The 24,133-nt window shown below is 45.8% G+C and overlaps 1 protein-coding gene across 1 annotated transcript in view; it reads right to left on the reverse strand.

Moving 5' to 3' along the window:
• The window catches only part of MEI1 (meiotic double-stranded break formation protein 1), a 97,834-nt gene that overhangs the window by 11,428 nt on the left and 62,273 nt on the right, over window positions 1-24,133 (reverse strand). The window contains exons 20-26 of the mRNA XM_007975927.3: window positions 15,836-16,111; window positions 10,637-10,802; window positions 8,198-8,302; window positions 5,653-5,763; window positions 5,204-5,364; window positions 2,557-2,638; window positions 2,194-2,369 (exon numbers count right to left, since the gene is read on the reverse strand). Of these exons, the coding sequence (XP_007974118.2) occupies window positions 2,194-2,369; window positions 2,557-2,638; window positions 5,204-5,364; window positions 5,653-5,763; window positions 8,198-8,302; window positions 10,637-10,802; window positions 15,836-16,111 (1,077 nt within the window). The remainder of the gene's footprint in view (window positions 1-2,193; window positions 2,370-2,556; window positions 2,639-5,203; window positions 5,365-5,652; window positions 5,764-8,197; window positions 8,303-10,636; window positions 10,803-15,835; window positions 16,112-24,133) is intronic.

Here is a 24,133-nt window from a genome sequence, read left to right on the forward strand (position 1 = left end):
TGCTGCATGTTTAAAAAACTGCAGAGAAAAAAAAAAAAAAAAAAGCCCATTCTGTTTGAGTCCCAGCCAATATTCTACTATGATGTTTACCAGCAATAAAGCTGATATTTTGGTTCTCATCTGATTCCTGAATTCTAAATTAGCTTTAAACCTAAATCTTTGTGTTTAGGTTTAAACACAAACACCTAAGATTAACCAGACTCAGACTCTGCCCTTGAGTATATCACAACCTGGTATGGGGAGGAGTGATATGAAAATGGAAACTTGAAACAGAGAGCTAAGTGCTATAATAGGATAGATGTTTGATCCCTAAAGAGCACAGAGCCTTGTGCATGGATGTGCCACAGGACAAGACTCAGCAACCACTGACTTAGCATAGGGCCCACTCCTGGGACATCTTCCTGGAGCCACCAGTACCCTTCACAGGCCATGACATTGGGTCAGGGCTCGGGATATGACTACATAAACACTAATCTACAAGTGTCCCCTAAGCCATAAAACAAAAACCCCTTGGAGGTGGACATGCTTTTGCTTGCCCTGGATCCCCTCCTTCTGGCAGCAGTTTTCCCGTGGGGAGCCATCCCTCTCTTGGGTTCAGTCCACCTGGGCTATGGAGAGCTGACCACATGCCCTGGCCTCCAGGAGAGGGCACTGACCCAAGCCAGGCCAATCAGGGCATCCCATGCCCCTACCATGGTGACTGGCATATTACCCAAGCCAGCCTAATGAGACTCAATTCTGGGAACTATGAGGAAAGAGAAATCTTTTTTCCCTGGAGGATATAAGCTAGGAGTTACTGCTGGTCATCCTACTATGTCATAAAAATAAAGCTGACAGTGAGGAATGCAAAGCCAACAGATGGAAAGAGTCTGATGACCTTGTCTGAGCTTCTGGGATCCAGCTGTGCCTGAAGCCAGTATTAATCCCAGGACCTCTCAGTTATAAGTCAAATTGAGTTTTGTTTCTGTCACTGTAGCTTTAAAAGTCTCACCCAGACAGGGCGTGGTGGCTTATGCCTGTAATCCTAGCAACTTTGGAGGCCGAGTTAAGAGGATCACTTGAGGCCAGGAGTTTGAGACCAGTCTGGCAATATAGCAAGACCCCATCTGTATTTAAAAAATAAAAACAGGCCAAGTGGGCCGGGCACGGTGGCTCACGCCTATAATCCCAGCACTTTGGGAGGCTGAGGTGGGCAGATGATGAGGTCAGGAGATCGAGACCATCCTGGCTAACATGGTGAAATCCTGTCTCTACTAAAAATACAAAAAAATTAGTTGGGCGAGGTGGCAGGTGCCTGTAGTCCCAGCTACTTTGGAGGCTGAGGCAGGAGAATGGCCTGAACCCGGGAAGTGGAGCTTGCAGTGAGCTAAGATTGCGCCACTGCACTCCAGCCTGGGCGACAGAGCAAGACTCCATCTCAAAAAAAAAAAAAAAAAAAAAAAAGGCGGGGTGTGGTGGCTCATTCCTGTAATCCCAGCACTTTGGGAGGCTGAGGCGAGTGGATCACCTGAGGTCAGGAGTTCAAGACCAGCCTGACCAATATGAGGAAACCCCATCTCCACTAAAAATACAAAAATTAGCTGGGTGTGGTGGCATGCATCTGTAATCCCAGCTACTCGGGAGGGTGAGACAGAAGAATCACTTGAACTTGGGAGGCAGAGGTTGCAGTGAGCTGAGATCGCACCATTCCACTCCAGCCTGGGCAACAAGAGTGAAACTCTGTCTCAAAAATAAATAGGCTGGGTGCAGTCGCTCACGCCTCTAATCCCAGCACTTTGGGAGGCTGAGGCAGGCAGATGACGAGGTCAGGAGATCGAGACCATCCTGGCTAACACAGTGAAACCCTGTCTCTACTAAAAATACAAAAAATTAGCCGGGCATGGTAGCGGGTGCCTATAGTCCCAGCTACTTGGGAGGCTGAGGCAGGAGAATGGCGTGAACCCGGGAGGCAGAGCTTGTAGTGAGCCGAGATCACGCCACTGCACACTAGCCTGGGTGACAGAGCTAGACTCTGTCTAAAAAATAATAATTAATTAAATTAAATTAAATTAAAATAATAAAAATAATTTTTTAAAAAAAGTCTTACTCAATCCACCCTCCAAGCCCTGGTAGGAATATCAGGCTCTTGACAGGCAGCCACCCCTTCCTGCTGTTGTCCTGGGAGAAGCAAGCCCCACTCAGCAAGAGCCTTACCTGCACCAGGAGGTTCTGCAGCCCAATGACCAGGGACCGGACTTGCGATGTTCGCAGTGGAGCTAGGACAGTGTCCTCGGCGGCTGGCAGTGGCTGGGCCCCTGAGGGCACCAGGGCTACCAGGGCAGAGGAAAAGCCTTGTCGCAGGGCTGTCCGCAGGAAGCATAAGATGGCAGCTGGAAGCAAGAGATTCCTTAGACCCAGTTCCTGTCTCCTTCCCACCTCCCACCCAGCTGTGTCACAGGATGGGAGACAATGAAGATGAGACAATTATGGAGTGACCATAGGCTGGTCAGGGTGCTGGTCCTATCTGAAAACCGAGGAGAAAAGCTTTTCTTCTGCTAGAGACTTGTGGACCAATACCTGAGAGCAGTGCAGTCTTTTTTTTTGGAAAGCTGAGAGCCTTCAGTACTTGGTCCATTTCCACAGAGAGTGTCTGGTGAACCTGGCAGGGCACAGGGTAAAGGGCTAACCCCCATGTTCTGGAAGCCTGGGCAGAAAATAACCTGCCTGAAAATCTCTTCTATCACCTCCCCCGACATATCCACTGCATCGAAAGGGGACAGAGGAGACCACACAGAGTCCTCCAAGCTGCACCAGCCCTAGCTTCAGGAGCATTAGGAGGAGAATCAAGTCTGTACCTGGAGAACCCTTTTTCTTCGAAATCTCTGCCATCCTCATTGGCCTCCTCCACCAGACAGCCTTCCCTGGCCTCATCTGTGGTTCAGTCTCTGGCTCTGTTCACTATACACCTAACTCTAAAAAAATCTGGAGTCAGGCCAAATCAAAATCCTGGCTCTCAGATCAGGTACAGTGGCTTACACCTGTAATCCCAGCACTTTGGGTGGTTGAGGTGAGAGGACTGCTTGAGCCCAGGAGTTAAAGACCAGCCTGGACAACATGGCAAAACCCCATCTCTACAAGAAAATGCAAAAACATTAGCTGGGCATGGTAGCATGTGCCTGTAGTCCTTGCTATTCAGGAGGCTGAGGTGAGAGAATCACTTGAGCCGGGAGGCCAGGGCTGCAGTGAGCTGGGATACTGCTACTGCACTCCAGCCTGGGCGAAGATTCCATTTCTTTAAAAAATAATAATAATAATAATCCTGGCTTTGCTACTAGCACTGTCAGTTGTATGGCCTTAGGCAAGTTATTGCACCTCTCTTAGCATGCCTTACTTTCTTCATCTATGAAATTAAGACAGGCCAGGCACAGTGGCTCACGCCTGTAATCCCAGCACTTCTGGATGCCAAGGTGGGCAGATCACCTGAGGTCAGGAGTTCAAGACCAGCCTGACCAACTTGGAGAAACCCCACCTCTACTAAAAATACAAAATTAGCTGGGTGTGGTGGCGGATGCCTGTAATCCCAGCTACTCGGGAGGCTAAGGCAGGAGAATCGCTTGAACCCAGGAGGCAGAGGTTGTGGTGAGCCGAGATTGCACCACTGCACTCCAGCCTGGGCAACAAGAGCAAAACTGTCTCAAAAAATAAAATAACAGGGAACTCTGTGTGTGTGTGTGTGTGTGTGTGTGTGTGTGTGTCGGGGCGTTGGGGGGGAGCGTTATATGGGAACTCTCTGTACTACCTGCACCATTTTTCTATAAATCTAAAACTGTCCTAAAAATGAAGTCTATTAATAATAAACAAAACAGAAAAAAAAAAAGGTATGGCGATGTGAAGGAGCACAGCTGACTGGGAGAAGCACAAATGCCTGACCAGAGGACAGGGAAGGTGGGTGGAAATGGCAGAAAGTAAGGCTGCAGAGGGTTAGGCCTAGAGAAGGACAAAAAGGCAGCAGCTTGGGCAGAAAGGATGTGAGGACAGACTGTGGCTGCAATGATAGGACATGCAGAGGAGGGAAGAGACGGGTGGCCAGGAGATTGTAACTAGGTCACATTAGTGGGGAGGACAAATGATCAGGCCTGAGTTAGGGCACTGGAGGTAGCTGGGAGCAGGTAATTGCCTAGGTGTGAGCTGAGGGTCAGGGCAGAGCTAAGGACAAAATGCAAGTTTTCTCCTAGGCAGGTGACTGCAGACAGCTGGATGAGCCCAGCAGCCTCACACAGAAAATTAGGAAAGGTTTCTGTCCTAAACCAACCACAGGTAACAACTTGCAGGATTTGCCAGAGCATAGATTTGCCACAGCTTTTTTTGATTTGCCCCTCTAGAGGGGCAACTTTTTTTGATTTGCCCCTCTAGATTTGCCCCTCTAGAGGCCAAAGTTTAAAACTGATGTCACTTCTGTGTGCCCATCAATAGATTGGCACAGTATTGGGCACAGTGTGAGGATACCACAGAGGCTAGCAGATGGTTTCCATGAGAAGCAGCCCACAGAGGAGCTCATGCAGGGCACTGTGATGACAAGGCCCTACAAGAGGGAGGAGCTGAGGGGAAAAAGGTGCTCTGTGGATATGTCCACTGCTCTTCTCTTCCCTGCATCACTTTCTCGAACAGTAATAACAACAGTTAACCATGTGCGGCATTCCACAGCTTGCCATGCTATACTTCAAGGTTGCAGGCTGGCTTCTGCCTCCCTGTCTGGTCTGTTTTGCTCCATTCATTCCCCACATTCTCATCACACAGAGCACCTCACCACTCCCCAAACATACAGAGCATGTCCTGAATTTGTGCAGCTTCATGCCTTTGCTCATATTGTTCTCTCTACCTAGAATGCCTTTCCCCACTATCTTTGCTGAGTACAATCTTATCTTTCAAGGCTTTGCTTAAAGACTACAAGTTCCCTAAGGGTAGGACACATGCTATATTCATTTTTTATTCCTCTGTGCCAAGAATAGAGCCTGGAGTATAGGTAAACCTTATGTGTTAAGTGGATTACAACCCTGAGATGTTTTCCCCATTTTGTAGGTAAGGAAACTGAGCTCAGAAAGGGTAAATACCTTGCCAAGGCCACACAGCTAATAAGCCCTAGAGCTGGGACCAGAATTCAGGATCTTCAACACTCCTTTGAGTGCCACCCCATGCCTCAAAGCCACAGGAGTTAGAGACTAACCTGCAAACTGTCCTTGTGCTGCTGGGCAGAGAAGGAGGCAGTGAGCAGCCAGGCAGAGCAGAGGACCCCAGTCCTGGGAGAATCTGCCTTCGCCAAGGTGAGGGCCAGCATCTTCTCCAGAAGCTCCATCAGGCCTGTGCTGCTCAGGAGCACTGCAGCAGCTGCAGGGGGTGGGCAGGGCAGGGCCCACAGGAGTTACAGAGGCATTTCAGCTAAGTGCCACCATGGTGCTTAGCACCTGATGGGGGCTTCACAAACAGAGAATCATCCTCAGGCTCTAAGGATCCCAGCTTCGTAACAGAAGCTCAGGTTATTAGAGCCAGAAAGGACCTTATGACTACCAGCCACACACACAGAACCCTATTCATTTTTTTAAGATGAAAAAGTTGAGGTAGAGAGGAACACAGACTGCCCAGCACTCTTCACTGTCCCAGCCCAGGCCCCTGCACCTCTTTTCTGACTGCTGGGTGTGGTCTGATGAAGGCTCCAATACAGGAAGTTGAAGGAGGGCTGCAGGATGTCCACGTCAGTGGGGCTGCACTTCCCACACAGCTTGCTTACTGCAAGAGATGAGAGTCCCCAGGCAGCCTCTCGCACAACACTCACACTTGTCACAGGTGGTAGCCTGTGACTGGTTATTTCAGACGTCAGTGTTGGGGAGCAAGCACAAACTAAGTATGCCTGATATTACAACCAATGGAAAGAAACACAGTGACAAACCTCAAGGCACATTCACACCTTCCATCTAGACAAACATCAGGCAAGCATCCTACAGCTGCACATTAGCCAGAAAGACTTCAGGAATTCAAAAGGATCCTTTGAACATCGTCACCACCTTCCCAAGGGAACTTTAACCGTCAAATGAAGTGCAGTTCCCTGCACTTGCCACATCCCCTCTCTCACATCACTTCATTTGGCTAACTCCTCTAGTCCTCATCAGCAATCAAGATTCAGCTCAGGCCTGTGCAGTGGCTTACGCCTGTAATCCCAACACTTTGGGTGGCGGAGGCAGATGGATTGCTTGAGCCCAGGAGTTCGAGACCAACCTGGGCAACGTGGTGACACCTTGTCTCTCTACAAAAAATACAAAAAATTAGCTGGGCATCGTGGCACACACTGGTAGTCCCAGCTACTCAGGAGGCTGAGGTGGAAGGATCACCTGAGCCCGAGAGGTTGAGGCTGCAGTGAGCAATTATCATGCTATTACACTTCAACCTGGGTGACAGAGTGAGACCCTGTCCAAAAAAAAAAAAAGATTCAGCTCAAAGTTAATCTCCCCCTTGAAGCCTTCCTTAACCTCTCAAGGCAAGATTAGATGCTGCTTCTGCATTCTCCCAGGACTCATCAGTGCAACATTACACTGTAGACATCTATAGAACATATCCCTTTACTGTTGGGAACTCCTACTTCCCATCTCCCTATCCCCATCCTAATATGAAACCTACCTACATCTCCATTCACTTTTTGGCAGCCACATCACACCCTGACTTCTGTGGTCACCCAGACAAGCAGGTCTTGGCTCCCTCCCACAACAGTATCTCCACCCCGAACCACAGTCCTTTACTCTCTGCTCTCATATAGAAGTGCTCAAGGATTATACGTGAATGTCCTAATACATTACATTATATGGGTTTCAGCCTGTTACTCCCTGTCAGAGGCTCTTTTGAAGGCTGAGTTTGTCACACACAAATCTCCCTCCTAGCTTAGTGTCAGCCGTGATCTCACAGACAGGTTGGTGATGACTGGCACCAGGCTGAGGCCATCTGCAATGTGTCCCCAGTAGCCTTTTTTTGAATCTGACACTGATCTTCTCATGAGATGGACTGAGCTCCAGTCAGGGAAGGTGCTCCATCTTCACCTGTGTCTAGAGGACCTGGGAGGGGTCCACAGACACTGAAGACACATCATTTTTCCTATTCATTTCAATCTTCCCTCAGCAAATCTTCGTGCAGGTGCTGCCAATGAAGTGATGACAGCATCATGAGTTGAGAAACCAAGGAGGTTTAGGGTGTAAGAAAGAAGCCTGGAGAACTGTGAACTGGATCATCAGATCTGAGTCAATTGTAGGATGAGGTGGAGAGTTGACTTTGTGCCAGGAAAAAAGGAATCTGCATGGATAGCATCTGTTGAAGGCCTACTGTGTGTCAAGCACTGTGTGACATTCTCTAACTAACTAGGTAAGTATTCCTTATCTTAACCCTAGGTTAGGAAAGTACTACTACTTTACCTATGAGGAACCTAAGGCTCACAGAGACTAGATGATTGCTGGTGACTAAGCTGAGATTCAAACCCAGGCCTTCCTAACTCTAGAGCTTGTGCCTGTCACACACTGATTTGTTTGTTTTAGAGACGAGGTCTCACTCCATTGCCCAGGCTGGGTGCGGTGGTGAGATCATAGCTCACTGCAGCCTTGACGTCCTGGGCTCAAGCAATCCTCCCGCCTCGGCCTTTCCAAGTAGCTCGGACTATATATAGGTCTGCATCACCACGCACAGCTAATTTTTGGTATTTTTTTGTAAAGACAGGGTTTCACTATGTTACCAAGGCTGGTCTTGAACTCCTGAGCTCAAACGACACGCTGCCTCAGCCTCCCAAAGTGCTAGGATTATAGGCGTGAGCCACCAGGCCTGGCTGTTTGTAGAGGCAGGATCTTGCTATGTTGCCCAGGCTGGTCTTGAACTCCTGGCTTCAAATAATCCTCCTGCCTCAAACACCCAAAGTGCTGGGATTACAGGCATGAGCACCGCCCCCCACAACCGGCCTCATAATGCTGATTTTTTGCAGAGGTGGGGTGTCTCCCAAACATTCCCAGAGAACAAGCAGAGAAAGCCCTGAGAGGTCCTTTAGCAAGAAAACCCTAGGGATAGACAGACCTACTAGCTTCTTCCAAAGGGAGGAAAGAGTAGAAGAAAGAAGAACACCAGCCTACTTAGTGAGCACCCACTGCACATCCAGCCCTGGACCCTCGGGCGCTATCCCAAGCAGCCAGGGCACCTTGGTGAAGGAGCTTCATGGCCATGCTGTCCAGTTCTTGCTCTGACACACTCTTGAGCTGCATCAGGGAGAGGAGGCTCAGCAGCAATGGTAGGTTCCCCGAGGCTGTGAAGAAGACGGAGGGCTAGGCAGGAAGCCTGATGCTCAGATCACCTGAAGGTCAGACACCCTGCCCTGCTTTAATGGCCCTTAATAACAGGTTCAAAGTTTTCTGTTTCCTAAGGGGTGAGGTGTTTTGCTGGGATTTACTCCTATTTCTTTTATTTGGAACAGGTGTGACTGATAAACTAAGTGCCAGACATAGGTTGGTACCAGGAATTCATTATTTCATTTAATCTCACTAAAAAAATGTGAAGCATGGATTGTTATTCCTATTTTGTATTGACAAAATTGAGGCTCAGAGAGGCTAAGTGACTTCTCCAAGGTCCCACAGCCAGAAAGTGGCAGGATGCTATGGTCTGAATGTTTGTGTTCCTCCAAAATTCATGTTGAAATCTTAACCCCCAATGTGATAGTATTAGGAAGTGAGATCTTTGGTAGATGACTGAATCATGAGGGCAAAATCTTCATGAATGGGATGAGTGGCCTTTTGAAAGAAACTCCCTCCCTCACCCCTTCTACCATGTGAGGACATGGTAAGAAGATAAGCCATCATGCCAGCACATGCCTATAACCCCAGCTACTCAGGAGTCTGAGGTTGGGGGATTGCTTGAGCCTAGGAGGTCAAGGCTGTGGGGGACAGGGGAGGAGAAGGAGGAAGAAAGGAGGAGGAGAAGTGAGGAGGAGGAGGGAGGGGAGAAGGAAAGGAAGGAGGAGGAAAAGAGGAAGAAGAACAAGAGGAGAAGAAAAAAATAAGAAGAAAGAAGAAAAGGAAGGAAGGAAGGAAGGAAGGCAGCCATTTATGAACCAGGAAGTGGGCCTTCACCAGACACTGAATCTTTCAGCACCTTGATTTTGGATTTCCCAGCCCCCAAAACTGGGAGACATAAATTTCTGTTGTTTATAAGTCATCGTCTATGGCTCAAATAGACCCAAATCTGAATCCAATGCCCATGGCCTTCCCACTATGTTTCCACTAAATCTTAAGGTTCTTAACCAGTATTATCAGTTAAACATGGCTTGTCCTTTCCTGAAAAGAAATAACTCATCTCCTCTTGACACCCTTAAATCTACTTCCAAACCCTCAGTCCTCTGTTAGGCAGCCACAGATTACCTCTCGCTTTGCTTAGAAATATAATTTTAGACCGAGTGTGTAGCTCACACCTGTAATCCCAGCACTTTGGGAGGCTGAGGCAGGCACATCACTTGAGGTCAGGAGTTCGAGGGCAGCCTGGACAATATAGTGAAACCCCACCTCTATTAAAAATACAAAAAATTAGCGGGGCGCAGTGGTGCATGCCTGTAATCCCAGCTACGAGGGAGGCTGAGGCAGAAGAATCACTTGAACCTGGGAGGTGAAGGCTGCAGTGAGCCGAGATCATGCCACTGCACTCCAGCCTAAACAACAGAGTGAGACCCTGTCTCAAAAAGAAAAAAATTATTTAAAAAATTCAACTTCTCTAAAAATAGAAAAAAATTGAGCCGGGCACAGTCGCTCACCCCTGTAATCCAAGCACTTTGGGAGGCTGAGGCGGGCGGATCACTTGAGCTCAGGGGTTTGAGACCACCCTGGGCAACATAGTGAAACCCCGTCTGTCCTGAAAATACAAAAAAAAATTAGCTAGGTGTGGTGGCACACGCCTGTAAGTCCCAGCTACTTGGGAGGCTGAGGCACAAGAATTGCTTGAACCCGGGAAGTGGAGGTTGCAGTGAGCAGAGATCTTGCCACTGCACTCCAGCGTGGGTGACAGAGTGAGACTCTGTCTCAAAAATAAAATAAAATAAAATAATAATAAAATAAAATATATAAAATATAAAATAAATAAATACAATAAAATAAACCAATCCCAATTTTCAGTGTCTCCATACTGTTCCAAACATCAAGCTTCCTTGACTCCAGTGAGTACCATGCCAGATTTGGAAACTATTCCCCCAGATCTCACTGGGAGCTTCCAACACATCACAGATCCACCTCCCTTCCAAGCCCCTGTGGACTGCTGCTGCCTCCAGCCTCCTTCAGATTTTCCACCTTCTTCTTCCCACGGGGGGCTGCCATGCTTGTGACAAACAACTCTGAGCACATGCTGCACACGGTGGGGATATGCACGCACACATCAAACACATCCACTCATGTTAAACACACACACAGCAAACCAAGCATGATGTACGCCCACTCTGCAGTGAGAAAAAGGAGGTGAAGTTTAGCTTGATGCCACAATGGCCTTTCTTTTTCAGATAAAACCCTGATTCTTTCTCCTGGAGCAGACCTAACAAGGGTAGAGATGCCCATTCTCGACTGGCTTTCAGGTCAAAGTGTGCTCACAGCAGCTGCAGACTGACCTTCTGATGGGGAGGCCCCATGCTCCACTAGCAGACGCTGCAGGATCAGCAGGAAGTGGCCTCGGATAAGACCACCCACTTGTATATCCTCATTCCGCCTCAGGAAGGTCCTCAGGCTAATCAGTACCTTGTGAGCTGTGTCCACTGGGCTGGAATAGATGAGGTCCTGAGCAGGAGAGAAGAAAGCGAGAGATCAGAGGGTATTGCAGTTGCGGAAAAGTGACAATGCGGAATAGAGGGGCAGGAAAAGGGCCCAGAATTAGTGTCACAAAAACTGGGTAATCTGTCACTTACTCAGCACCTATTATGTACCAAAGGCTCTTCTAGGTGCACTGACACGTCACAACCATCCCTTAGAACAGGATCATCCTAGGCCAGGCGCGGTGGCTCACGCCTGTAATCCCAGCACTTTGGGAAGCTGAGGCAGGCAGATCATGAGGTCAGGAGATCGAGACCATCCTGGCTAACATGGTGAAACCCTGTCTCTACTAAAAACACAAAAAATTAGCCGAGCGTGGTGGTGGGCACCTGTAATCCCAGCTACTCGGGAGGCTGAGGCAGAATGGCGTGAACCCATGAGGCAGAGCTTGCAGTGAGCCAGGATCCCGCCACTGTACTCCAGCCTGGGTGACAGAGCGAGACTCTGTCTCAAGAAAAAAAAAAAAAAAGAAAAAGAATAGGTCCATCCTATTAAATCCATCCCAAACAGGAGAAAACAGAGGCTCAGAGAGATTACATGACTTGCTAAAGGTCATATAAGCCAGTGGCACAAACAGAATTTGAATGCAGGTTTCCTAACTCCAAGCCCAAAGCTCTATTTTCCAGGATGCCTCCCTCTTACAAAAGGACAGATTCAATGCACGGTAAGGGAAGTGAGGACCAGGTCAGGCCCCTTCTCTACCAAGGCATCTGGCTATCTCTGCCCTAAGCTATAAAGGCCTTAGGCTCGGAAGATGGGAAAGGACATTGCTTTTTATTTTGCTTTCAGAGTTATTTTAATGAGTATATGTTAAAGACAAAGCCAGTCAGAAGCTGCACCAGAGGCTACCCTACTGATAGCTCCTGGCTCCCACTAGCTCAAAGAAGCCAATTCCTTTGGACAGGCTAATGTGCTGGGCTAGTTAGGACTGAGGGTTATGAACCCAAGGTCACACAGACTCTCTCTCCAGGGAGGGCAGCTCCTGACACACAGAGAGATATGGCTACAATGCATCTGGCCAGACAAACCCAGGTGTGCTGATCACTGGGCAGAAGGAGGGGATGGGGTCACAGGCATGTCTAAGTTTGACTCTTAGAAACCTCCACAGTTGCTGGAAAAACAACTATATATCAACAACCACTCAGGGCCTAATAGTGTCAGGTACTATGTTGTGTTTATACAGTAGCTATATATTTGTTTATACATTATTTATACCTCTACAATAACTCTTCCATATAGGTGTCACCCCAATTTTTCAAATGAGAAAACTGGGGCAGGTTAATCAGTTTACATATCAAGAAAGTAATAAAGTTGTAAATTCTACTACACTGTGAGTTAATGAAGGGAAGGGATGAGGTCTACTTCATCTTTGTCACCTTTCAGGGACTCAGAAAACATCTCTGGAAAGAAAAGGTCACAGAATGGGAGGGCTAGAAAGAATATAGATAATTTTTTCCAATACCTTTCCTTTACAGAGTATGAGGCTGAAGCTGGGTGGGAAGGGAGGAGCATGATTTGTGCAAGGTCATAGAGCCCAGAGTCAAACCAGTTTCCTGGTCTTGCACCTTCACCAACACATCACTGCCCCACTGCCACAGAGCTAGTCCCTCAGAAGTCTGAGTTAATGAATGTTAAAGGTATAAAAGGAAGGGGCTACTCAGCTTTGAGTGGCTATGGTGAATGCTGAAGGAAGAGGAATGTGTGGACCCCACCATATGGATCAGTGGGAAGGCTCTGGGCAAAACCATGACCCAATCTGTAGTCTCTGCCGTCCAGAACTCTCTGGGACTAGATAGACCAGGGTAACTTGGCCAAGGAGGAAACAAACAGAGTTTCTGTGAGTCATTGTCCCTTCACATCTAAACAAGCTACATGAAAGACCATCCATTGATAAGAGTAGCAATTAACAGCTTTGTTTTTAGCTGTTAATTACCCATATCAAAAATAGAAATTGGTTATCAACACAAATTTTTAGACTCTTTTTCCTTCCTGTGGCTAGAAGCTGGGGAGAAATGGTAAGAATTATATATATGAACAGACAATAAAGTTGTTCCCTACTGTTCTTTTTTTTTTTTTTTTTTTTTGGGAGATGACGTCTAGCTCTGTTGCCCAGGCTGGAGTGTAGTGGCTCGATCTTGGTTCACTGCAACCTCCGCCTCCCAGGTTCAAGCGATTCTTCTGCCTCAGCCTCCCGAGTGGCTGGGACTACAGGCGCCCACCACCATGCCCAGCTAATTGTTTGTATTTTTAGTAGAGACGGGCTACTAAATTGTGCGTTGTTGACCAGGCTGGTCTCTAACTCCTGACCTTGTGATCCACCCGCCTCAGCCTCCCAAAGTGCTGGGATTACAGGCGTGAGCCACCACGCCCGGTCTCCCTGTTGTTCTTTTTTACCATTGATGTCTCTAGGGTCTAAGTTAGTGAAAAACTTACTCACTTTGGGCTCCAGTCATAGCCATGACCCTTATTAACTATATGACCTTGGGCAATTCAATTAGCTTCTCCGAGATTAACTTTATCTGGTTCAGAGGCACAGTCAATGATTAGTGAATGACAGCCCACTATGTGAAGCAAATCAAGAGTGTTCCTACATACTATCTCATCTACCCTCATGTTTTCTCCATTTTCTGTGGGAGGAAACTGAAGTTCAGATTAGCCTCTATCTTCCTAATCCTCTATGCAACAACCCAACTTGAAGGCAACTCCTTTCTGTTAAGCTCTATGCCAAGTGAAGCACAAGACTCCTCTCTGCCCTGACCTCCACCACCTCCAGAAAGGAGAGGTGAAGAGGATGGTGCACATTCAACGACAAGGACTGGGTCACCAGGATAAATGGTGGGGCATCCACTCCAGCTTCCCTGGGATGTAGACTCTAAGTATTTGGTCTCCTGAGATTCAATTTCTGTTTGGTTTCCTTCTTTTAATATTTACATCCCGTGAAGTTAGCGGCCTAGCACAGCTTTCAGTTAGTGAGGGACCTCCATTCTAGGAAGACCCAGGCTGAAAAAGGGAATTTGGAAGAGGAGATAATGAGCTCCATTTTAGGCAGAAATGTCAAACAGATGGTTGACTTCATGGGTCTGAGCTCAGGAGAGAGGTCAGGGGTGGCGCAGAGATTTGAGTCATCACTATACAGGAGGCAAACAAAGCCATGGGTGTGAATGAGATAACCCAGGGAAATAAATAGACTGAGTAAAAAGAGAGCCTCAGACACAATAACTGATAGATAGGGAGTCAAAATCTGGGTTTTAATATTTTGATTACCAACTCTTGTGACCATGGGCAAATCTCTCTAAGCCTATGTTTCATGTATTTAAAAAGAAAAAAATGGCAGGCACAGTCGTTTATGCCTGTAATCCCAACACTTTGGGAGGCCATGGTGGGAGGATCACTGGAGGCCAGGAATTTGAGACCAGCTTGGGCAACATGACAAAACACTGTTTCTACAAAAAATATAAAAGTTAGCCAGACACGGTAGCACATGCCTGTAGCTACTTGGTCTTGAACTCCTGACCTCAGGTGATTCACCCAGCTCGGCCTCCCAAAGTACTAGAATTACAGGTATGAGGTGCAGCACCCAGTCAATTCTTGTTACTTGGGAGGCTGAGGCAGGAGGATCACTTGAAACCAGGAGATTGACACTGCAGTGAGCCATGATCCTGCCACTGCACTCCAGCCTGGGCAACAGAGCAAGAAAAAAAAAGAAAGAAAGAAAGAAAGAAAAAAATAAGACATAGTCATGTTATATGTTTTCTATGTTTAGATATACAAATGCCACTGTGTTACATTTGTCTACAATATTCAGTACAGTAACATGTTATATAGGATTATAGCCTAGGAGTAACAGGTCATCCCATAGACCTAAATGTAGTAGGCTAGACCATTTAGATGTGTGTAAGTATACTCCATGATGTTGGCACAACGACAAAATCATCTAACACCGTGTTTCTAAAAATGTATCCCCATCATTAAGTGATGCATGACTGTATTGTCACTACTATCCCTAGACAGACTTAGATCTGTCCAGACCCATAATTCAATGGGTCATAATTTATAAATACCTACTATGTGTGAGGAACTGACCCCAAATATTTCATCTGGTGAAGAAAACCTAGTATCTTAGTTCTGTTCCCTGCTACTCTCCTTGGTATCTAATTTGTTGTTCAATGTGCTTTCTTGAGTAGAAGGAAAAAAAGCTGAGTTAAAGCCAGCCACTAGGCAGTTAACCTTATCTAATCTAATTAACCCATCTAATTCCTGATGGGAATTTCAGTAATGTACTTCATTTAAAAGTACTGACAGCCTGGGCAACACAGTGAAACCCCATCTCTACTAAAATACAAAAAAAAAAAAAAAAAAAAAAATTAGCCGGGTGTGGTGGTGTGTGCCTGTAGTCCCAGCTACTCGGGAGGCTGAGGCAGGAGAACTGTGTGAACCCAGGAGGTGGAGGTTGCAGTGAGCCCAGATCATGCCACTGCACTTCACCCTGGGCAACAGGGTGAGACTCTGTCTCCAGAAAAAAAAAGTATTGGGGCATCTGACAATTCTAGGTATGCCTGAGCAAGTAATGCACATATAATATTATCATGTGAGTCATGGCAAAAAAGAGGAGGAGTCCCTCTGCCATCAGAAATCTCCATCTACATGCCCCATGGGCTTCCTTTGACATTAAACCTTGTGTCAGCAGAATCTGCTTGAGAGATGACAGGGAGGTGAGAGGGGATAGTGACTAAGATCTGCATTTTATAGTGTCATCCCCTGGGGGGAAGAGAGACATACATGTCTCAGTTGGTAGACTTCCATTAGACTTAGGAGAGTATGGATTTATAGAAACCAGGCATCTACAAGTAGAAAAGACCCCCCGCCCAACTCACATGTAGACAGTGATAAGTCCAGAGCGGGGCTGAAGCAGATGTGGGTGCCTCCTGATGTCAGTAAACTGGCTCTCAGAGAGAAGGCCCACCATTTCTGAATGTAGAAATGAATGAGTGGTTGCCTACCAGCAAGATAAGCAGGATGCTGGGGATGCTTCTGAGCAACTGGAACAGGACTGCTAAGCTGGTAGGAAGGGCGGGCTGCCCAGCAGAGGTGACATCATCCAGTTCCTCACAGCTGCTCTCTTCCCAGGAGAACCAAAGTTCCAGGACACGGTACCCATACCTACTCATGAGCTCTGGATACAACAGAAAGAACCTGAGCAGGAGCGGATGGTGGGTATAGACTAGCTGCAGGTCTGGGATGCCTTCTAGGAATTTTCTGACTGCACTGACCATAGTCTAGAGGCAAAACAAAGAAAGGAGGTAAATACACCGTGCAGAGGACCCAAGAGACCCCAACATGGCCAAGAGATGACTAGGAAAAATGTACTGGCATCTCAGTATTCCAGGACACCTTGGCTAGCTCATCCCAAGGCACTCTAGTGAGAAAATACCACTGTACTTACCTTATAACAGAAGTTCTCAACTAGGGGTCATTTTGCTCCCATGGGCCATTTGATAAAGTCTGGAGACATTTTTTACTTCCTTGATTGGGGGAATGCTATTAGGATCTAGTGGGGAAAGAGTGGGGATGCTGCTAAATATCCTACAATGCCAGGAAAGCCTATCCCAAAAGAAGAATGATCTGTGCAAAATGTTAATAGTGCTGAGGTCAACAAACCCAGCTTGATGATGGTACCACAGTGGGTTGTAATTGTCAGTGTGCATGTCTACCTCCCACACTAGACTGAAAGCTGCTTGAGGGTAGGACTGTGACAGATTAATCTGTGCACTTACTATAGGGCCTGGCACAGAAGGGGTGAAGGGGAGATATGTTGAATAATTTCTTTTTCTTTTCTTTTTTTTTTTTTGAGACAGAGTTTTGCTCTTATTGCCCAGGCTGGAGTACAATGGCATGATCTCAGCTCACTGCAATCTCTGCCTCCTGGGTTCAAGTGATTCTCCTGCCTCAGCCTCCTGAGTAGCTGGGATTACAGGCATGTGCCACCATGCCCAGCTAATTCTGTATTTTTAGTAGAGATGGGGTTTCTCCATGTTGGTCAGGCTGGTTTCGAACCCTGACCTCAGGTGATCCACCAGCCGTGGCCTCCTAAAGTGCTGGGATTACAGGTGTGAGCCACCATGCCCCGCCTTGTTGAATAATTTCTTACTTCTCACAAACCTACCTCTTCCCATTGCACATATAACAATGTTCAAATTTCCTAGTATGAGGCTGGGCACAGGGGCTCATGCCTGTAATCCCAGCACTTTGGGAGGCCGAGGTGGGCGGATCACCCGAGATCGGGAGTTTGAGACCAGCCTGGCCAACATGGAGAAACCCCGTCTCTACTAAAAATACAAAATTAGCAGGGCATATTGGCACATGCCTGTAATCCCAGCTACTTGAGAGGCTGAGGCAGGAGAATCGCTTGAACCTGGGAGGCGGAGGTTGTGGTGAGTCAAGGTTGCGCCATTGCACTCCAGCCTGGGCAACAAGAGTGAAACTCCTTCTCAAAAAAAAAAAAAAAAAAAAAAATTCCTTAGTATGCTATTATATGAGTTTTACAGTTTCGGCTCATTTAGGTCTTTCATTCATTGTGAGTTCATTTTTGTGTACAGTATGAGTTAAGAGTCCAACTTCATTCTTTTGCATATATATGTCTAGTTGTTCCTGGAAATTTTCTGAAAAGACAAATCTTTCCCCATTGAATTATCCTGGCATCCTCATCAAAATTTGACCATAAATATATAGGTTTATTTCTGGACTCTCAATTCTATTCCATTGATCTATATGTCTACCCCTATATGTCAGTACCACACTATCCTGATTACTATAGTTTTTTGGTAAGTTCCAAAATAAAAAAGGTATGAGTCTTCCAAATTTGTTCTTCTTTTTTAAGATTGTTTTGACTATTTTGCATTTCCATATGAATTTTAGGTTCAGCTTGTTCATTTTTGCAAAAAAGTACAGCTGGGATTTTGATACAGATTGCATTGAATCTATTGATCAATTTGGAGAGCACTGCCATCTTAACACTATTAAGTCTTCCAATTCATGAATGCAATCTGTTAATTTAGATTTTTAATTAAAAAAAAAAAAAACTAGAGAAAAACAGTAATGTTTTGAAATTTTCACTATATAAGTTTATATGATTTGGATTTGTGTCTCTGCCCAAATCTCATGTCCAAATTATAATCCTCAATGTTGGAGGAAGAGCCTGGTGGGAGGTGACTGGATCATGGGGGTGGACTTCCCCCTTGCTGTTCTTGTAATACTGAGTGAATTCTCATGAGACCTGATTGTTTTAAAGTTTGTAGCACCTCCCCCTTCACTCTCTTCCTCCTTCTCCAGCCATATAAAATGTGGCGGCTTCCCCTTTGCCTTCTGCCATGATTAAGATTCCTGAGACTTCCTCAGCCATGCTTCCTGTACAGCCTGTGAAACTGTGAGTCACATAAATCTCTTTTCTTTATAAATTACTCAGTCTCTAGTAGTTCTTTATAACAATGCGAGAACTAATACAAAGTCCTTATACTTTGTTAAGTTATATTCCCAAGTATTTAATGTCTTGATGCTATTGTAAATGGAATTGCTCCCTTAATTTCATTTTCTTTCTTTCTTTTTTTTTTTTTGGAGACAGAGTCTCACTGTGTCACCCATGCTGGAATGCAGTGCCACAATTTCAGCTCACAGCTCACTGCAACCTCCGCCTCCCGGGTTCAAGCAATTCTCCTGCCTCAGCCTCCCAAGTAGCTGGGACTACAGGCACATGCTGCCATGCCCGGCTAATTTTTTGTATTTTAGTAGAGACAGGGTTTCACCACGTTGCCCAGGCTGGTCTAAAACTCCTAAGCTCAGTCAATCCGCCTGCCTCGGCCTCTCAAAGTGCTAGGATTACAGGCATGAGCAACTGCACCCGGCCTAATTTCATTTTCAAGTATTTTAATAAAGACTTAAGTCTACCTTTTCAGCTCCTCTCTATTCTACCTCCCATATGACTCAGCTAAGGCACATTAAGCTAGGCTTCCTTCCTTGAATGGATAGATTGGGCATCTTCCCACTTCTGTACATTAAATCATACTCTGCTCTCAGCTTCAAGGTTCTCCCTTCACCTCCTCCATCTCCTCCACAAAGCCTCTCCTGATGCTGTATAATCAGACACAATCTTTCCCCTTGTGCTTTGCTGCTTCTTGGCCAGTCCTCCAGCTCCAGGAGAGCATCATTACTGTAGCTGCCTGCCCCATAGGAGATCTTTTTGTCTCTCCTGACAAACTTGTGTTCTCTGAGGGCAAGGAACTTGTTTGATTCATTTCAGACCTGACAGGGCCCCACATGGTACCTAGTTCATGTCAAGTGGTCAATCCACATTGGTTGAGCTGCTGAAACATTGAGAAGCAAATAAAAAATCATGGGCATAGAGTTGTGTTCAACAGCTTATGAAATGCTGATCAAACTGGAATGAAGTTGCTGAAAAGGAAGAGCTTCTAGGCATAAGAGCTTCAGAGGGCCGGACACTCTGAAATATCCATCCCCACAGAGTCACCCACACTCCGGCTATTGGGGATCCTCAGACACATACCTCAACACACATCAGTGTGTATCTCCTCCACTGCTTCCACAAAGGCTCAAAGACCATGAGAATCAGAAAGGGTCTCAGAGATAACTCTGCCCAAGACCCAGAAAGGGAAGGAGATCTCTCCAGGAAGGCCCAGAACATTAACAACAGAACCAGAATGTGAACCCAAGAGTCCTGCCTTTCTGCACAATGCGGGTATACAAGGTTACCCTGCTTCTACACAGAGGGCATTCACAGGTAAATGGCACCAAGGAAGCCTTCTCATAGAAGATACCACACAGAGAAGGTAACATCAGAGACAGAAGCAAAGGAAAGGAGGCAAGGTGTCCCTTGCAGCACCACCCCACCTAGGCAGTCCCATTGCTTACCAAGGACCTCAGTGACCATGAAGGGTGCTCCTCTACCCATACCTCTTTAGCTTTACCAGCTGCCCAGAACAAAGAGCTTCCCTGCCTCCAGTAGCTTGATGGTCCCTGTTTGGCCTTCTAAACTCTCTTTCACCTCCCTCCTAACCTTTCTTTTCACTCTAATCAGAACAACTTCCTGATGAACTAGGGCAACATTAATCTACATGAGTAATTCTCAAAAATAATACTAGAGAGAGGAGCAGCGGCCCACACCTGTAATCCTAGCAATTTCGGAGGCTGAGGCAGGGGAATTGCCTGAGTCCAGGAGTTTGAGACCAGCCCGTCTCTACAGAAAAAAAAAAATTAACCAGGCATGGTGGTGTATGCCTATGGTACCAGCTACTCAGGAAGCTGAGGTGGGAGTATTGCTTGAGCTCAGGAGGTCAAGGCTGCAAGGAGTTGTGATCACACCACTGCACTCCAGTCTGGGTGACAAAGTAAGACCCTGTCTCGAAAAATAATAATAATATTGAGTAAAATGAATAAACAAATAAAAAGAAAGAAAACATCCATACAGTAGAATTCTAACTAAAAAATATAGAAGGAATTGTAAGCCAGGCATGGTGGCTCACGCCTGTAATCCCAGCACTTTGGGAGGCTGAGGCGAGTGGATCATGAGGTCAGGAGTTCAAGACCAGCCTGGCCAACATGGTGAAACCCTGTCTCTACTAAAAACACAAAAATTAGCCAGGCATGGTGGCAGGCACCTATAATCCCAGCTACTTGGGGGGCTGAGGCAGGATAATTGCTTGAACCTGAGGCAGAGGTTGCAGTGAGCCGAGATTGCGCCACTGCACTCCAGCTTGGGCGACAGGGCAAAACTCTGTCTAAAAAACAAATGTATGTGTGTGTGTGTATATATATATATATAGAGAGAGAGAAATTGTATCAGAAAAATCACTGTTTTGTAATCTTCATTCAGCCCGCAATCATCAATGGATGCTAAAACTAGGAGAAAGTTTGATGAGGAGCAGAATATATACATAGCCTCAAAGTATCTTCCTACTAGATACTTATTAGTTACAAGGAGATAAATGGTAACTTAATTTTTTTTTTTTTTTTGGTAGAGAAAGGCTCTCCCTTTGTTGCCCATGCTGATCTCAAATACCTGGCCTCAAGCAATCCTCCCACCTTGGCCCCCCAAAGTGCTGGGATTATAGGCATGAATCACTGCATGTGGCCAAAAAAATAGTAACTTTATACTGAAGAAATCTAACACATCAATTAATCACCAAAAACATTACCAATAATGGGAAAAACCATCATCATATGCCTCCTAAAGACACAATATCACTTGTGTGGTATTCTTGTCCAAAATGTACAACCTAAACCTAATAATGAAGACATATCAGAAAAATCCAAAGTGACGAACAGTCTACAAAATAACTATTCTGTAATCTTAAAACATGTCAATGTCATGAAGTCGTAAAACAAAAAAGGTAAGAAGCTGTTCAAAGACCAAAAAAAAAAAAACTAAAGTGGGACACATGACACCCTAATGTAATGTATAATTCTATATTGAATCTTGGACTAGAAAATGAATAGCTATAAAGAACATTTTGGGCCAGGCGCGGTGGCTCACACCTGTAATCCCAGCACTTTGGGAGGCCGAAGCGGGTGGATCACCTGAGATCAGGAGTTCAAGACCAGCCTGGTCAACATGGTAAAACCCTGCATCTACTAAAAATGTAAAAAATTAGCTGGGCATGGTGGCAGGCTCCTATAATCCTAGCTACTCAGGAGGCTGAGGCAGGAGAATCACTTGAACCCGAGAGGTGGAGGTTGCAGTGAGCCGAGATCACGCCACTGCACTCTAGCCTGGCGACAGAACAAGACTTCATCTCAAAAAAAAAAAAAAAAAGTAGAACATTTTGGTATAAATAGTGAAATTTGACTATTGACTACTATGGATTACATAGTATTATATACAATGTTAAATTTCTTGCTTTTGATCACTGTACTCTGATTATGTAAAAGAGAAAGTCCTAATTCTTAGGAAATACACATTGAAGGATTTATGAATAAAATGACTATCTGAAAATTATTTTCAAGTGGTTCAGAAAAAAAGAATATGGGGGTGGGGATGGGAAAAGAGAGAATGCAAATGAGATAAAAATAAACATTGGTGAATCTGGCTAATCGATATCTTTGAACTATTCTTGTAATTTTTTGTAAGGTGCAATTATATCAAAATAAAATTGACTAGACAAATCAAGCTGTGATTGTATGTTGCCCTTTATATATTTACATTAAATTTTATCTTATTTTTTGAGACAAGGTCCTACTCTTGTCACCCAGGCTGGAGTGCAGTGGCATGAACGTGGCTCACAGCAGCCTCGACCTCTTGGGCTCAAGTAATCCTCCCGCCTCAGCCTTCCCAGTAGCTGGGACCACAGGTGCGCACCACCATGCCTGGCCAATTTTTAAAAATTTTTGGGCCGGGCACGGTGGCTCATGCCTGTAATCCCAGCACTTTGAAAGCCTAAGGCACATGGATTGCCTGAGGTCAGGAGTTCGAGACCAGCCTGACCAACATGGTGAAAACCCGTCTCTACTAAAAATACAACAATTAGCTGGGCGTAGTGGCACATGCCTGCAATCCCACTGTAATCCCAGCTACTCAGAAGGCTGAGGCAGGAGAATTGCTTGAACCCGGGAGGCGGAGGTTGCAGTGAGCCGAGATGGTGCCACTGCACTCCAGCCTGGGAAACAAGAGCAAGACTCTTGGTTATTCAATTGTTAGAGAACTTTTCGTTTAGAAGCAAAGGCTTCTCAGGTCATGAAAATTATTAGTATTCTGAAAAAAAAAATCAAGACTGAAGTTCAAGTAACTTTCTGTAGATCACACAGTTAACTGATGGGGGAGTCAGGACTCCAGCTCAGACTTGACTGACTCCTAAGGCTCATTCCTTAGTACCACCTCTGGTTGGTATAGGAGCAAAGAGCTCTGAGGGATTGGTATCTCCTTCTGGTAACAGTTTATCAAAGAAAGTGGATTGCTGGGACTCAGATCATTGTTAGTCAGGCTATTGGATCACTTTCATGGTGGTTGTATGTGGACAAGTTTTCTCTCTCCAGATTCTTTATAAACTCCTGGGATCAAGGGCCATGTCTGATTCATCACTGAACCTCTCACCTATGTCACAGAATATTGCTTCTGTTCCTTAGTGTGGACCCTTCAGCCTAAAGCTAAAGATACTATTCCTTCATTGACTATTAATTTTGCCTCTTTTTGATTACTGTTGAGGCAAATGTGATGCGAGTAGACCTGGTTTAATTTGAATGGAAACAGAAAGGCATAGTGGAAGTGAATGGGTTTTCAAGTAAGACACACCTGGGCACACAATGTCCTGTTGTCTTTCTCTTTGTGATAGTAGCAGCCACTGGTGATCACTGCCTAGATCCACTAATTAATTAGGGATTACAAAACAATAATATTCTAGTTCTGTCATTCTCTGTTTATTAACTTAAACACTTGTATAAAAGGAAACTCCTGGCTGGGCATGGTGGCTCACGCCTGTAATCCCAACACTTTGGGAGGCCGAGGCTGGCGGATCACAAGGTCAGGAGATGGAGACCATCCTGGCTAACACAATAAAACCCCGTCTCTACTGAAAATACAAAAAATTAGCCAGGCATGGTGGCGGGCGCATGTAGTCCCAGCTACTCAGGAGGCTGAGGCAGGAGAATGGCGTGAACCCAGGAGGCAGAGCTTGTGGTGAGCAGAGATCGCACCAATGCACTCCAGCCTGGGCGACAGAGCGAGACTCTGTCTCAAAAACAAACAAACAAACAAACAAACAAACCAGAAGGGGAAACTTCCCCTCATTAACTATTCAGTTACTCTGAAGGGTTAGATTACATAGGAAACATAGGTGAAATGCTTGATTCTTTTCCTTTGGTTACCAGTTTTCAAAAACATGAGTTTGTTGCATAGCATCCTCCAAAGGTGACTAAAGAGTTTTGTTTTGTTTTTTTTTTTCAATTTTTAGTATTTTGTAGAGACAAGGTCTTACTATGTTGCCCAGGCTGGTCTTGAACTCCTGGCTGAGGCAGGAGAATTGCTTGAACCCAGGAGGCGGAGGTTGCAGTGAGCCGATATTACACCATTGCACTCCCGACCTCAGCCTCCCAAAGTGCTGGGATTATAGGCATGAGCCACCGTGGCCAGCCTCAGTCCTGATTTTCTTATCTGTAGAATGCAAATAATAATCTCTTCCTCCCAGGACTGCTGAAAGAATTAGGTAAATTATACAGGCTCTGTATGAGTCTGCATCCTACTCCTCTCCACTCTCTAACACCTCCACTTTGTCTCTCTCTACCACGTGCTTGTCTAT

Source organism: Chlorocebus sabaeus, chromosome 19 (assembly GCF_047675955.1).
Source record: "Chlorocebus sabaeus isolate Y175 chromosome 19, mChlSab1.0.hap1, whole genome shotgun sequence".
Lineage (NCBI taxonomy): Eukaryota > Metazoa > Chordata > Mammalia > Primates > Cercopithecidae > Chlorocebus > Chlorocebus sabaeus.